Source organism: Solanum pennellii, chromosome 3 (assembly GCF_001406875.1).
Source record: "Solanum pennellii chromosome 3, SPENNV200".
Classification (NCBI taxonomy): Eukaryota; Viridiplantae; Streptophyta; class Magnoliopsida; order Solanales; family Solanaceae; genus Solanum; species Solanum pennellii.
This window is the reverse complement of record NC_028639.1, coordinates 58,435,031-58,451,553: the sequence shown is the minus strand read 5'-3', so window position 1 is coordinate 58,451,553 and position 16,523 is coordinate 58,435,031. Positions and strand designations below refer to the sequence as shown.

Genomic DNA, 16,523 nt, shown 5'->3' with positions numbered 1-16,523 from the left:
GCTAATCAGCTAGATTTCACACCTTTTAGATATATGTTTTACGGTAAAATTTCTTTAGGGAGCAATATTATGATTGAGGCGTAAAATTGATGGATAAACTGGAAAAATAACATGTACACAAAAAAGGAAACTATGTCCAAGTGACTATCCTTTACTTTCATATCCCTGATTTTTACTAAGTCAATATATAACAACAAAAAAATATCTTTCAAATAAAAATAACAATACAATAGTCAATATATAACAAAAAGAAAAGGCCAAATACATACGCAGGTCCCTAAAGTTGTTCGCGCTTTTCCCCCAGGTACCTCAACTAACCAAGATTCCTATTAAATCCTTTAACCCCCTATAATTTGATCCTTTTAACTATTTTTGGCTGATGTGGAGCCAAACGTGATCTCACGTCCTGTAAGCGCGTGCAGACGCTTTAAAAGTGCTGATGTGGATCTTCAACCACCCACCAACGATCTTCTTCCCCCTTTTAACCCTAATTTCTCCCATTCTTCCCTTATTTCTCCTCTTTTGTTTCTCTTCATCCCTTATTTCTCCTCTTTTGTTTCTCTTCATCATTATTTCTCCTCTTATATCTCTTTTTCATTGATTTCTTCTTAATCATTAAGTTCCAATGTCGAATTTATCTTCTTCATCGATTTCTTCTTCTTCAACTGCGAAGGTACTATGTCAATGTGGGAACGTTGTGGAAATGAAGACCTCATGGACGCAATCCAATCCTGGACGTAGGTTCCTTTGTTGCAAAACTTCAAAGGTAAATCAAATTCATTTTTTTTGTCCAATATAGTAAAGAATCACCTTATTTATAATTCAATTTTTTTCTTTAATTTTGTAGGCACGAGGTGGATGTGGATATTTTCGATGGTATGATGATGAAATGCCTGCTCAAGCTAGGAGGGTGATATGGGGTTTGTTGAAAAGAGTCAAAACATATGAATTGGAGAGGAATCGATCAAGAAAAGTATGGATAATATGCATCATCGTAGGGGTGATATTGGCTACTTGGATTTGTGTAACAAAATAATCTTAGTTGATTCATTTGTCTTCTATTAGATTCCTTCATAAAAGTATGTATGGTAGATTCTAGTGTTCTTTATGGGCAATTTAGATCGATTTTTCTATTGTAAATGCCTTGTGTTTTTATTGTAATGATTTAATTGAAGGAATGAAGATAATTTGTGCCTCAAAAGCAGTAAAAATTGATCATTCATGCCATTAATTTGCTCTAGTGAGCTCCAAGTTTCAAAGCAGTCAATACAAATTTCTGCTGCTAATTACACAACCAAAAAGTGACTTTTCTACATAAATTAGGCATTCTTTGGTGCACTAGATGTTCCACGCTTGTTTTTCCTTGACTGAGTGATACGTTGCAACTGTGAACCAGTGACAGCATCTCCACCATTCCACTTGAGTCCTCGAGGCTTATAACCAATATCAATATTTGTTGGAGATGCATCCTTATAAACTCTCGAATTGATAACTTTTTCTCCTGAAGTACCAGGCTGCATGGAAATATCTTAAAATGAGACTTTATATAGTAGAGTAAGAAATGAACAAAATTATGTATACACTTACATTAAAGGTTTGACTACCACTTGCATTTGTATAGATGCCAAATCCTATAGTCTTGGACCTTTTTTGTCTTCCTGTTGATATTGAAGCTTCCACAGCCCTTGGTTGATCAGGTTGCTGACTTGATACACCTCCAATGTTGAAAACACTGCCTCTTCCAATTTCACTGGCAGTGCCAGTACCTCTCCCAGTGCCTCTACCAGTGCCTCTACCAGTTCCTCTGTCAGTACCTCTCCCAGTGCCTCTCCCAGTGCCTCTGCATGTGCCTCTGCTTTTAGCAGGTTGTTGCTCTCTTCTAACAGCTGAAGAATCAAAACACATAGAACTGCCTTGATGATTGAATACTGGTGGCTGACTTGAGCTTGATGGTCTACTAAAAAGTGGTGGCTGACTTGAGCTTGATGGTTGGCTAAAAAGTGGTGGCTGGCTTGAGCTTGATGGTTGGCTAGACAATGGTGGCTGGCTTGAGCTTGATGGTTGGCTAGACAGTGATGGTTGGCTTGAGCTTGGTTTCCTGTTTGGGTAGCCTCCAGGTTGTCCCATTTCAGCCTATTAATACAGTAATAATAATTGATTATTGTAAATAATTGAAGCTTATTGTAAATGTATTAGAAGAGAATAATAACTTACCAATGTTGGACAAGATTTTTTGTTGTGGCCTACTTGATGACACAGTGAACATGTCATTTTTACTCCTCTTTTGGATAACTTTCCATACTTTTTTCTAGGCTCATTCTTTGCCTTTCTTCTGCACTTTGGTGGCCTACCAGGCATGACTTTTGGTTCAGGAGGTTCAATCACTACACCACTAGTGTGAGGCCACATTTTCATGTTTGGTATTGGCTGTAGAAAATGATTATAAGCCTTCAAAAAAGTCTCTTTCCTATACCAATGTACCACTTCATGTTCAGGTTCTATGCCTTTGTGCTGATATGCAAGCACAGCATGTTGACATGGTATGCCCCTCAATTGCCATGTTCTACATGTACATGTCTTCTTTCTTATATCAACAATATGTCTGTATTGACCATCTAAGATTTCATACCCAATATCACCATTGAATCTAACTTCACAAAATCTAGCAAGATCTTTGTTCTCTTCTAGTACTAGTCTAGCCATAGGAGAGATATCTGAGATCCAAGTTTCAGCAAATTGCCTCATTGCAATATTTCTGTCCATTATCTTGTGCCTAATCTCCTCTAGCATAGTTATGATAGCCTTATGTCTAGCAACTAGTATCCAAGAATTAAAAGTTTCACACATATTGTTTTCAACAATGTCACACTTAGAATGCTCTTTAAAATATGCTTTGCACCAAGTAGTTTTTTCATAATGCAACAAGTCCTCACAAATTTTATTACCTAATTTGTTGAGTTTATCCATCTCATCTTCAAATTTCACTTCAAAACTTGACTTAGCACATCTCCAGAACTGTTTCCTTCTTTCTTCACCACTCCATAATTGATGCCAGTTGGACCAGATATGTCTAGCACACCTTCTCTGCTCACTATCTGGTAGCAACTCACATAAAGCTGGTACAAGGCCCTATGTAAGCAGTTGTAGCACAAACATTAAAAAGTATTAGCAACACAAGAAAAAAAATAATAGAACAAGATACAATGCAAAAACCATCTAACCTTCTGCATATTTGACATAACAGTCAGTCCATGTCCTGTGCCTAAGTTCAGATCTTCTATCAAGTACTTTAGAAAAAAACTCCAACTATGTTTTGTCTCTGTGTCAACAACAGCCCATGCGATTGGAAACATCTGTTGATTTCCATTTCTACCAACAGCAACCAACAATTCTCCCTTGCAAGAACCCTTCAGAAAACATCCATCAAAACCAATAATTTTTCTGCATCCTTCCAACCACCCCCTCTTCAATGCATCAAAGCAAACATAGAAGTAAACAAACAAAGTTTTTCCTGGCTGAGACTCTCTATCTGTCCTCACCCAACAGGAAGTACCAGGATTAGTATGTTTAATCATGTCTGCATAATCACACAATCTTGAAAATTCCATCTTCCAATCACCTAAGAACTCCTTGATAATCCTCTTTTTTGCCCTATGACAAACAGTTCTTCCAACATATAACCCAAATTTTTTTCTCACTAATTCCTGAATTTCCCATAATCTTATATATGGTTGACAGGTTATTTCATCCTTGAACTTTTCTGCAACAAACTTAGATGTACACAACTTGTTCTTGGTCGATTGAGGACATACATGCACAGGATAATAATTTTTGACAACAAAATCACCAGAATCTTTATCTATACTAGCAAACAGCAACCATTTACATTTCTTGTCCTCACATTTAACTCTAACTCTTTTTTTGTCATTAGGCTTCAATTTTAACCTAGTTTTATATTGACAAGAATAGTCTGCAACAGCTTTTCTAAATTGTTCAGCACTTTAAAACACCATACCAAGCTCAAAAATTGCTACAACACAATCAGGATCAAATCTTACCTTTTTACTTTTTCTTCTTCTTGGTAAATCAACACCCTTCACAAATTCTGAATCCAATTCATTCCTACTGTCTTCACTGTCCAATTCTGAGCTATCTATATATTGCTCATCACCCCCTAGTCTTCCAGTGTATCTAGCAGCCTTATTCCTTCCTATGTCTTCAAAGCCTCTATCAACACCAGCTGTTCCAAGCTTTATTTCCTCAGTTTGAGTAGGTTTTTTCTTTTTCACTTTGTTTCTCCTTTCATTTCTAAGAGATCTTAATTCTTCATCAACCTCAGAGTCATCCACATCAGGAATAGCATCCTCTTGAGAGTCATCACTACTTTCTTCATTTGATTCAGTCCATTCCACATCTAGATCTGATATATCTCCTGGCTCAACTTCCACATTAACATTTTCAGATTCAGCCTCATGATTCAACCCTTCACTTGCAGTCACATTTATATCTTCTAAGTCTTCTTCAACGACAGACCCACAAAGCAAACCTGTTGTGACCACTTCTACATCATCCACCACATGCTTTACATAAATGTCTAAAAAGTCACCATCTTTTAGGTCTTTGATGAGATTTACTAATGTTAAATCAGTGTCCACCTCAATAAAGCCATTTTTTGTGGGGTCTTTAACACAGAACCCACCAACAGTAATATACCCCAATTGTTTAGTGTAAAAAAGTAACTCGATTATTGAGAAGTGGTCCTTGTCGATATTAACATATTCCACCTCGGCTTCCCCTTTATAAGTAATTCCAGTTTTGTCCTGAATAAACTTACCACCATGATGAAAACGAGTTATAATAATGGCGTCCATAAGATTCCCTGAAACAAGGCTCCAAATTTTTCTGACAGTTATGAATAATAAAAACCAAAAAACCCTAACTTTATCTATATATTAACAACAACAACCACATTGATACTAAAACCCAGTATATATTAATAAAAAACACAGGATAAACACATATATTAAAAACACACAATCACAACAACATGCTCGTCACTTACCTCACACTCGTCAACTTGAAAATTGCAAATGAACTCCAAAATCGTCTGCAATCTTCGATGATTCCTTCAACAAAACACTCGAAATCACTTTAAAATCTAAGAATTTCAGCTGTAAAAGTCATTGAAAAGGAGAGATTTTTAGGGTTTTCTCGTTTAGAAACGGGTTAAAAGTGATTTGGGGGGAAATTGATTTTTAGGTTTGATGACATAATATGTGGCACTGACGTGTAATTGGGTTGGAGTGTATTGGTCAAAATTTCCACGTGGGGAAGGTTCATCTCACGCGCCTAATTACCAAAAATAATTTATTGAAATTTGACTCCACATCAGCCAAAAATATTTAAAAGGATCAAATTATAGGGGGTTAAAAGATTTAATAGGAATCTTGATTAGTTGAGGTACCTGGGGGAAAAGCGCGAACAACTTTAGGGATATGCGTATGTATTTGGCCAAAAGAAAAATTATCACGACAATTTTGCTTTCAATGTATATCCATTAATTTATATAGTATATAATTTGCTTGCAATTTATGATATTTAGAAATTTAGAATGAAATTTAATTTTATATTAAATATAAATTTACAAAAATAAAATTTTATATTACGTGATAATCATATAAAGTGATTAGTTGAAAAAAGAAACAAAATTATATTATGAAATAAGAAAATAAAAGTGAATTTTGAAAATAATAATAATAATAATAATATTGAGGAGAGAAAAACAGAGAATTGAATTGGAATCAAGAGCGTATCTAGAGGGGTGACATAGGTTCACGTGAATCCATGCTCCCCTCTCTAGATCATATATAGTAGTGTCATATTTTTAAACAATATTTAAGTATAGATGTGTGAACACACATTTAAAGTATCATATAATAATACATAATACGATGATGATTGGATGCACCTCTCTAATTGAGGAAATTAAAGTCTTATATATCTTGTCTTTTTAAGTAGCAACTCTCCAAGTGGTTATAGATAACACTTTTAAATGTTTTAACTAATTTTTCTTTTATTTTTTTCCTTAAATTTTTCAAAATATTTAAGTGTGTTACAGTGAAAATTTTCCTAAAAAATTTAGCACTGGAATTTTTTTATATAATTAAATTAATGCGTGCATTAAAATCTAAAACTAGTACTAGTATATATTTTGCACCTATAATTTTTGAAGTTTAGTTCATATTAAGAACTTAAAAGTCAAATTGATCAAATTTATATTTAAGATGTTTTTTTTTTCGTAATCATGCACCATCTTGTCGAAATCCTGAATACGCCTATGATTGGAGTTAATTGTCTGAAAAAATAAAGAACTCTATATTTGGAGAATAAAATAGAGAATACAGATTGGAGATAAAATGCCCTTATGGTATCAAAGAGGAAAAAGTCGTGCTTCATTGAAAACACTAGTCTATTACCTTTGATACCATTAGAGTATATATATATATATATGTGTATGTATATATGTGTATATATATGTATGTGTGTGTGTCTCTGATTGGTATCAAGGAGGAATATATTGCTCAATAACTGTTTAATCCCATCAGAGTATATATATATGATGGAATGAAGGATGAAGAAGCACTAGTCCAGTAAATAGAACAAGGGACAGTCGGATAAATAGTTTAGACAATAAGTCCAATCAAGATAAATATATTGGATTGAATCCTTTGAGTAAATATTTATCTAATATGTCTAATTTTGTGTAGTTTTCCTAAATTACTTTCTCGTGAACCGTTGAGTTCATTTTTCAACAATGTCCTGTTGCAAACTTTTGACTATTGTTCTGATTCCTGTCCCCCTCTAATTGACTTGTGAGTCATAATATGGGGAAAAAAGTACCTATATATCTCTAAACAGAACTTCAATAATAGTATAAAGTAATTTCCTTTGACTAAAAGTAAGGTAGTAGTCTTAATATGATGCAAAACAGCTTTATACCTTTCCATCGTCACTTTTATCAAGAAAAGAACCTTTGAAGGGGCACAAATATTATCACCATTTGTATCAATCAAGCTGAAATCTATCTTTTTCTCTAAAATGGCTAAAATATGGATTGAAATCTGCATGATTTCCGCCAGGGGACTCCGGCGAACATCGGCTTTGTGGAAGCTTCAGTGGTATGCTGTTGGATGGATTGATCCAAACAACAAGTACTGTTCCAAGATTGATTCTTCAGGCAATGCAAATCCTGTTTGGAAAACCAAATTCTCAATGTTGGTTGACACTTCTCTCCAGGATTTGGCCCTAAATGTTGAAGTTTACAGTAGAGAACCCATTTTTCTTAGAGAAAAACTCATGGGAACAGCTACTGTGCTTCTGAAAGAGTTTCTAGACAAGTACAATAAGAACTCTGAGGTTTCGAAGCCAATTGAAGAAGTTGGGAGCTTTCAATTGCGGAAAAAGAACTCGAATAAGCCTCAGGGATTTATCGATGTCTCCATCAGAGTTTCGGAGGAGAGGGAAGAATCTAGTTCACAACCAGGTAGAAACTTAAGTTGCTGTTTGTTCCTTTAGACTTCATGATTTGTGTAGTTATTCATCTTCTATGAAACAAATCCTTAGAGAAAAGACGCTAGTTTATATTGATTCAGATAGTAATACCTGGATGAAGAACCATACTCTTTGCGAGTCTTGACTGAGAATTTTCCATTTTTGACAACATCTTGTTTGAAACTAGGTGAAAAGGAGGGATTTAAGCTTGGGGATAACAGCAGTGGCTTCAACTTGACTAATGGATATAAACCTGCATCAGCATACCTACAACCACAATCTTTAACCCCGTCTCAAATGCTGGAGAGACAACCACAGACAAATCACCAATATGCACATCCAATGCCATATCCTACAAATTATTCACATCCACCTGTGGCGGGACCGAGCTACACACAAGCAGCAGGACCAAGCTATCAGCCGTCGCGTACTCCGCCCCCACCTCCACCTCCACCTCCACCTGCTAATGTTGGTTATATTCCAACTTCCCTCCCAAGAACAAATAACATGCCGCCTAGTTATTTAAACATGCCACAAAATGGAACTTCAGCAGCACGAAATGCTAGACCTGGTTTTGGAATGGGAGTAGGTGCAGGGGCATTAGCTGCCGGCGCTATGATATTTGGAGATGATTTCATGTCTGGTTTTGACCTGCCTCATGGTTTACAGGATCCCTCTCTCACCATATCCCTTGATCCTCTTGTCTGAAGATGAGAATACCATCTATTGAATTACGATGAGTTATGAGATTATCACAAAAATCTGCATACATGTTTCAGTTTGTATCTGCAAATCTCGGGCTTCTTGTGTAACAACAGAGATTTCAGCTGCTTTGTAATAAGCTGAAGTAAAAATTCACAACTCTCAAGAAACACGGTGTATTATATTTACATGTCTCAAGGGACAAGAAATCAATGTTTACTTAAACAACTATAAGCCACCTACGTTATATTATGGAATGCACTGATAGGTGTTTATAGAATTTGAGTATAATTGACGAAGAGCTTAATGATTTCCTATATATGAACTTTAGTAGGCAGTTCAATTGTCAAACTTAATGCTCACCAATTGATATCAATCCTGGTCACGTTGAACTGGAAAAAGTATCAATCTCAAGTTGCTGGTTGCAGATGAGACTCTTTCTGCACCCCAAAAGCTCTTTCAAGGAATCTGTCAACAATGGATACAAATTCGTCAACCTTCTCTTCATGGGGCAAGTGGCCACAATTCTTGATTATTTCAAGACAAGATCCAGGAATGGACTGTGAAAGTCTTTCAGAGTTCCATGGCGGAACAAGCCGGTCGCCGTCACCAGTGATAATCAGAACTGAGAGAAAAAAACAGCATTAGGAACTTTGTGTATTCACTGTGTAACAGTGTTATCAAAGGCGAAAAGCACAAAAAAGCTCTAAGGTCTAGGTGTCTTTAATGAATTAAGGTGCAAAGGGAGAAATAAAATACAAATATATATGTTTAGTCCAAGACTAATAATTATAAACATAAATGACAAATATGACCAAAGAAATTGAAAAAAATAAATATGATAAACTGAAATATCATTATTTAGTTTCACTTTTTCATAAGAGGCTCATTGGCAAGGAAAACATTTCCTTTAGAACCTTGATGACGACATTGAAGCGCACATACAGCGAGACGAAGCTATCAACACGTTTTGAGCCTCACTTCAAGGCTTAAGCGCGCCTTTGATAACACTGGCAACTGGAGTCTATTGTTTATCATGCAACATTACGCTAATATGTTCTTAGAACATAGCATTATCACAAATCCAATAATGTAAAAGGATCATGACAGAACTAAAGCATATGACATACTTTTCCCGTAGAAGGGAGTAGCCTAGAAAAGAATGGTGCAATTAAAGGTTATTTGGTAGTCAAGAGCTGTTGGTTATATAGCATAATTGTTTTTTCAGTACTTCATATTCACATGAGATTTGCTTGCTTTTCTATTAATAATTTTGAAATCAAATGTTTTCTTTTAGTTATCAATATCAATTCAATTTGATGCCACATAGATGATTTTCTAACCAGGACATGAGATTTCACTTAGTCTCTTCGACAGTGGTGGTTTTGATTCAGACGCAGAATCTGTAAGCATAGCCACGGTATACTCCACCAGAGCCCTATCCCAATCTTTTACTCTGAGAGGCTGCATATATTAAAAGAGTAACATGACAACAATGCACAATGAAACCAGGTTGCACATCTGAAAAATCAAATACAAGCCCAAAAGAAGAAACCAAACACATCATTTAGTTGGAAACAACTAGCTGCCAAGGAATCACCTTTGTATAGCCTTGCAAGACATGATCATCAACTTGTTTAGGATCATACCAAGCATTCCTAACAGCAGCTAAGCCAAACTTATCAATTATCATCCTTACCTGAAAGAAAATGGTAGTCATTTTTGTACCCATTTTATCAAGTTTATAGAGTGGTAATCAAGTATTTTTCTCATTTTGCATATGTTGCAAATGACTAATAAGAACTCATAAGAATTCTTCCATCTATTTCTGATAACATAAATATATCAAATCTATCCTCAAATAAATGTCAGAAAGATCAAAGAAGTAATAGAGCTGCTAAGACAACAGCAGCTGACATGTTCCATGGACTTGCACTACACATATAACTCATCTCACCCTCTTGTTTAACTTCTTCAAGAATGTCCGGGAGGATATCTCACTCAAAAACCAATTTTCAAATATTGGAAACTATAAAGTATAGACGTAATTTCAATTTCACAAGGCTGCACGATGTAAATTTTCAGAAGGAAAATTAGGTTCAATAAATAGATTAGAAGATCCAAAATAGAGTACATACCAACATAATACCAACGGTAGAACGCAAGAATGCAGATAAAGCTTTCCTATATAAAGAGTTTATCATGTCTCCCATCCCTTTCACCAAACGCATCATTGCCTGTCCAAGATATTGGGATACCTTAGACAAAATGCTGAAAACCGAGGTAAACCAGTTCCCTTTAGAGTTCACTTCCAATTCCTTGCCTTCAGTCTGGTTACTTTTTCCACTTGAATTGTCCTTCGTTACATACCCTAAATTCAGGGGTGCTACAATTGCAGGGGCAACAAGTATCAGGGCAGCAACTTTCTCAGGTGCTTCAAAATATGCTTCAACTGCTACAATGGAACCAGCTGAGTGTCTGGTATATCTCATTAGTTATTGATTAGAAGTGACATCTTTGATAATCAAATAGGAAGAGCAAAGGGAAGGAGGGCAATACTACAACAAAGGACAAGTTGAAGCACATTATCCTCTCATTGGGAATTACATATCTACTTCATCTTGACCAAATAAAGACACTTTCTACTGTTTGCAGTAAATAATTAGGAACAGAAACCTAATCAGTCAATCCAGAAAGAGTAACAATGCTGATAGGTTATTTTATTTAAGATATAGAAGAATAAGAGGTAATGTACATAACTGAATATAACCAATAAATTCTTATCGCCTAAAAGTTCATCCTAGAGTAGGTCAGTCATTCATTTGGAAACACACATCTGATTTTCATCGAAAATTTATTTTCACCATTTCTGTTATTTCACATTTCTTTTATTATTGGGGTAGCGAAGGATCATTGTCTTCGCATAGTGAAAGTAAAATATAACTATAAAAATGCTATTTCACTGCAATAATTTAAGTTAAATCAAGCCACTTCCTTTTTTAAATAACTCAAAATACATAAATCCATAACTGTTCATAATGGAAATATTAGAATTCAGATTTTGTCATCCAAGAAAAATCATAGTAGACTTTGAATAGAACTTACCCCACTAGAATTGCCTTCTCAGCTGCTAAGAACTCAATGAAGTATACAGTGATCAACACAGAGAATATCATGGAGTATGGATTAAAAGGTCTTGTGTCTTCACTTCCCTGAGATGAATGGTTGGCATGATTTAGCCTTGCCGTCAACCCAAAGGCTGGTCTGTCAAAGGCCAGAACTTTTTTCCCAGTGATTTGAGCCAAGGGCTTCATAGCTCGATTCCATGAAAAACTAGAGGCACCAAAGCCATGTAATAAAATCATAGGTAAATTCACTCTTTTATTAGCATGAGGAGGTTGAGAACTAGTTCCTTCTTCTGACAGGTTTGTAGCAACTGATTCTGCATCATATACCTTATGGTGTATTTGTACTCCTTTAAACTCACAAAAACAACTATCAGGGTCTGCTAGAATAGCTGGATCTTGTAATTCTTCCTGATCTATCCCTGCTATCTGCCTTTTCCGCTTTGGCCTTGTCCCAGGTGATATTTCTGGATTAGCTTGGAAAAATTAATGAAATAAGAGATGAAAACAAAAGAAGAATCCCAAGCTTCATCAAGTTCTCTCAGCTGCTTCTAAATACCAAAAGAATCTGATTGAGCTCAAATATGTTCCCTTTGGCGTTAGCACTTATTCAACTTTGCTTAGCCTCAAATAACTGACTAGACTTTTAACTATTACTTGTTCTTTGTTCCGTTGGCTTCACAAGAGGAATAAATTAGTAAACAAACATCCAATTGCTGAAAAGTTATATGCACTACTGAGTTATTTCATATATATTATGTAAGCTCCAAAAGGACTGTCCCTAATACTATTTCAGAACTACCATAGTTTTGCTTTGACTTAAGTTTTTTTTTTAACCAAACAAAATTACAAATTATGCTTCTATGTAGTTTCAAATACCAAAATCATTTTTATTTTGAGAAGGTAAGAATTAGATATTTTATAATGAATCAGCACCTAAGAATGTGCAATGGTAATTGTACAAAAGAATATAATAGTAATAATACATCCAACAGAAGTATACCCCTGACTGGGCCTGTAGTGATTCTAACAACCGAGACTAAATTCAGCCTCCTCTACATGTTCCATTCTGCACTAACAACAAAACAAAACTATACAATTTGATTTGCACTTCTGAGTGTTGTTTAGTGAGTACTTGAAATATCTTCTGTTCTTTCAACTCAAACCATCGACTAGATGCAGCAAGTACCCTATTCCACTGATTCTTCTTTCTTGGAAGCCCTATTCTGTTCCAAAACTTCAACAGTTCAGTGGTATCCTTGCCATAAGCCCATAATCCACGGCATGCCAATTGCATTAAAAAGATATTTCAATTTTGAACAATGATTAGAACACTGCAAAAATAAATGGCAGACAAACTCAACTTGTTTTCACCATAAGAAACATCTGCTGCACAGTTTTGCTCCTCTCTTTGGAAAGTTATGGTGCTTTTGATTTCCATGTTTGTTTCCATGCCCAAGGTTCAAGCTGGCATTCCACCCTTGTAAGAGATCTCTAACATGACTTAACAGTAAAATATCCTTCGCTATTTAGCTTCCTTTTCAAACTATCTTCTGAATCTGCGAGTTATTGAAAGGAATCTAGTAACCTAAGAAATTGAGCAGCTCTAGACAGTTCCAATAATTGAAATCTGAAATCTGCCAATATTGATGTAGACCTAGTGGCCAAAGTAAGTAAATCTGGAAATAAGCCTCCAAGGGGCCATGCCCAAACCAATTTCCCCAAAAAGAGGTGTTCCTTCCATTTTCCACTGCTGTCTTGCTCAAGAAACCAAGCTGTAAATATATGATACCTTTCCATATGGATACTCCATGACTACTTCTGACTTCGTTAGTGCACCATGTCCCTCAATTCCATATTCATTACTGCTTACCCAACCCTCTGAGCTTCCACCTCTGTAATAATATCCATAGTCATTTCATGAGCAACCCTTCTATTTTGTTAACCTCCCCATTTCTCCATCCTTCTTGTTTATAATTAGTGTGTTCCATCTTACCAGATTAAATGATTTCTTCTCCTTACTTCCTTGCACAAAAAAGTTTCTTATGCAAATCCTCTTCTCAATCTTAACTGGCATGGAAAAATAAAGACATAACATAAGTTGGGAAAGAATCTCAAACACTATCGATCAGCACCATTCTACCTCCAAAACACAAAAATATTGCTTCTTCCAAATTGCTGATCTTTTCTCACATTTTTTCAAGACCCCTAGTAATATGCTATCAGCTCTATATACTGCTCCCACTGCTAACCCAAGCAAATGGTAGGCAGCCTACATGCCTGGTTACCTAAAGCTCAAGCTAAATCATAGCAGTTGGAACCATTATGACTGGAAATAAGTGATTCTTTCTCCAGTTATTGGTAATCCAGAAACTCCCTGAAAAATCACAAATACTCAACTCAAGTTATTGATTTGTTTTCCTCAGCATCGCACAAAACAAGAGTGTTGGCAGCTATCAGCAAGTATGGGACTTCTAAGATATTCTGGTTGGGAACCTTGAATTCCCTTACCCAGCCATTTTTTTATGCCGTGGTGTCCGGGCCAGCTTTCACGCAGCTCAACCAATTTCAAGGGATACCTGGCACCTTCCACCAGCAGCAACAGGTAGTAGGTAACTTTGTCCGTCAAGGCTAGGATAAAATGGGAAGAATCACCTAGTGTTTTTGTCTTTACTAGGAATTGAACCTGAGACCTCATGGTTTTCAATCACTTTATTGACCACTAGGCCACACCCTTGGGTGCCCAATCATTTGTGCAGGCAGTCTTGAGAATTTTGGAAAAATATTCCGTGCCTTGAGATGAATAGGAAATTAAAGATAATATCTCCTCACCATAATCCTTTTGAGCTGCAAAAAGAATCACGGGCATGCTATTAACAGGGATTGAAAACCAAACAGATAGTACACATAATGATATCCAGTTAACTCACATTCTCCCAAATCCCATATCTTTGAGAATGTTAACTAAATGTTCCCCCCAACATGATTATATACCTTCTCAATAACAACCTTACATAAAACACCAGGAATATCACCTTTCAATCTGGTATCAAGATATTCATTTGCAATTAATGATGCATCCATAATTTGTCTTCTTCTAATAAAAGTCATTGTGAATTATCCACTAACTTGTGAATCACCCTCTTGAGTCTCTGTCAGAAGCTTCGAAATGATCTTACAGAAACTACTAATCAGGCTTATGGGTCTACAATCTCTCAATTCCACAACATCGTTCTTTTAGGAACTAAAGCAATAAAGGTGGTATTGAAGCATTTCTCAAACTTTTCCTATTGGTGGAAGAGATCCAGACCCTTCATGTTATCCTCTTTGATAATCAACCAAAAGCATCATATTCGCGGGCCTGGAATGTGATACCATACTGCCTACTCAGAGAGAGTACATTTTTATGAACCCATAAAGAAGCCTCCATTACTGATTGCACTCTTTGAAGCTCTTCTAAATCTTCAATAACAAATTCCCCATGAAAAAATCTGCTCAAAATTCTATCCTAGAATTGGTTCTTCCGCTGTAATTGCAATTTTGTTACCTTGATTCATTGGACATATGATTGTCATTGCATCCTTTTCACGAGCTAGGGAATAAATTAGTACATTATTTTCTTGCATCACCAAAAGCACCGACTCATATTTATTGACATTGTTGTTTGTTGCGACTTCAATGACAATGGGGCCTAAATCCATAAGCATTTTAGTAAAATCTTCTGAAATGACTTCAGGCCTTCTCTTTCTTCTTACTTAATTTTCTCGCTTTCTCTTTTCAACGACCTAAACTTATTTGCACCAAAAGCCATTCTCTTTCACACCAAGGTATTTTTAGCTTCTTAAGATAAAAGGGTCAAAGTTAATTACAGCTAAATCACCCAACATATAAACTTACAAAGAAATCCATCAGTCAAGAAAAGTTTATTCAACAATCTAACATGAAGCATATAATAAATGCACAGTACAAACATAAAAAGATAAAAATAAATGTTTCATCTTAGTATAGGGGTTGAGCGACTTCAAAGCTACATAAACAAAAATCAACATTCAGAATCGATACTATAGCTATTTACCTGGATATTCAGCAGGTGAGAAAGAAGTAGACGAAGAAGAAGAGGCAGAGGGTACAATCCGTAGAGATCTGAAGAAGGGTTTTTGACGGATAGAATGAAGGTTTAGTAGCCTCCTCCTGGTTTGTAATTGCAATTGAGGAGAGGCGAGACAAGCAGGCAACACATGAAGTAGACAAGTACTCATGTCTTAATATACCTTTCCTTCTCCGATAGAAACTCCGGCAAATCACTGTGCTGATTCTGCTGCTTTTCTGGAATTCAGAGTTCCTGATGCTGCCACTGAAAAGCCGTTTGGATAGCTTAATAAAAGCAGCTTTAAAAAATATTTCAGCTGAAACTTATTTTTAAAATAAGCAGTTATGCGTTTGGATAAAAGTGCTGAAATTGCTATGGCAAACGTGAAAAGGAAAAAAATGAAAGAAAGACATGTTAGGGTTATTTGGGTAATTTGGAGATTGTATAAAAATATTAAGGGCAAAAAAATAAAAATGTGGTCAACTTAAAATATCTTATAAGCTAAAAAAAAAGCACCCCTACCCCATTTTTTAACTTTTGGCTTAAAATAAATTTTTTTAACTTAAAATAAGTTATTTTAAGTATTGCCAAAAAGCTAAATAAGTTAAAAATCAGTTTTTAAGTCAGTTTGACCAGCTTTTAAGCTGAGCCAAACAGGCTCTAAATGACACCACTTTTGGTGCAGTTTGGATTATAGTTGTGTTCTTGTGATTTTGAGTATTTAGAATTACCAAATGTGACTTCAAGTAAGTGCTTAAAAAAAAAGAAAAAAATTTAAAGAAAATTTTTAATATATAGTTTTAAATTAAAATTATATTAAAAGTTTTAAAATATTTTTTAATTTTATAGTCTTAAACATGTCATTTAGAAAGCCAAAGTTAAAGTATTCTTAAAAAAAAATTGGATCATTCTTTTTTAAATTAAGAAATAACATTTTTTTACTGTGCATTTTTTAATTTTTTTCTTTTTTGATGATTTTTAGTGATTTCAAAGATAATTATAAAAAAACACATTTAAACTATGCACTTTTTTTTTTATTTGAAAAAATCTTAACA

General features: G+C 35.3%; 4 protein-coding genes and 1 long non-coding RNA gene across 6 annotated transcripts; 2 read left to right on the top strand and 3 right to left on the bottom strand.

Moving 5' to 3' along the window:
• Positions 1 to 401: 401 nt before the first annotated feature.
• Positions 402 to 1,211, top strand: LOC107013885. The gene is made up of 2 exons (XR_001456158.2): positions 402 to 766; positions 848 to 1,211. It is a non-coding gene; the product is annotated as an uncharacterized LOC107013885 (long non-coding RNA).
• LOC107013513 lies at positions 1,203 to 3,996 on the bottom strand. The gene is made up of 4 exons (XM_027915489.1): positions 3,222 to 3,996; positions 2,215 to 3,129; positions 1,588 to 2,133; positions 1,203 to 1,514 (listed from the first exon to the last, which is right to left on the bottom strand). Exons 1-4 carry the CDS (start codon positions 3,606 to 3,608, stop codon positions 1,320 to 1,322), a joined length of 2,043 nt encoding a protein of 680 aa, XP_027771290.1. The 5' UTR covers positions 3,609 to 3,996; the 3' UTR covers positions 1,203 to 1,319.
• Positions 3,997 to 4,001: 5 nt separating this feature from the next.
• On the bottom strand, positions 4,002 to 7,768 carry LOC114076507. The gene is made up of 2 exons (XM_027915620.1): positions 7,663 to 7,768; positions 4,002 to 5,126 (listed from the first exon to the last, which is right to left on the bottom strand). Exon 2 carries the CDS (start codon positions 4,869 to 4,871, stop codon positions 4,002 to 4,004), a length of 870 nt encoding a protein of 289 aa, XP_027771421.1. The 5' UTR covers positions 4,872 to 5,126; positions 7,663 to 7,768.
• LOC107014762 (DAZ-associated protein 1) lies at positions 6,765 to 8,500 on the top strand. The gene is made up of 2 exons (XM_015214819.2): positions 6,765 to 7,543; positions 7,739 to 8,500. Exons 1-2 carry the CDS (start codon positions 7,099 to 7,101, stop codon positions 8,257 to 8,259), a joined length of 966 nt encoding a protein of 321 aa, XP_015070305.1. The 5' UTR covers positions 6,765 to 7,098; the 3' UTR covers positions 8,260 to 8,500.
• LOC107014761 lies at positions 8,414 to 15,756 on the bottom strand. 2 transcript variants are annotated; one of them, XM_027915490.1, is made up of 6 exons: positions 15,454 to 15,756; positions 11,359 to 11,854; positions 10,392 to 10,731; positions 9,854 to 9,952; positions 9,597 to 9,717; positions 8,414 to 8,878 (listed from the first exon to the last, which is right to left on the bottom strand). In XM_027915490.1, exons 1-6 carry the CDS (start codon positions 15,635 to 15,637, stop codon positions 8,664 to 8,666), a joined length of 1,455 nt encoding a protein of 484 aa, XP_027771291.1. In that variant the 5' UTR covers positions 15,638 to 15,756; the 3' UTR covers positions 8,414 to 8,663. The 2 variants fall into 2 exon arrangements, with proteins under 2 accessions (XP_027771291.1, XP_015070304.1); XM_015214818.2 differs by having other exon boundaries at positions 11,359 to 11,845; positions 15,454 to 15,754.
• Positions 15,757 to 16,523: the final 767 nt, after the last annotated feature.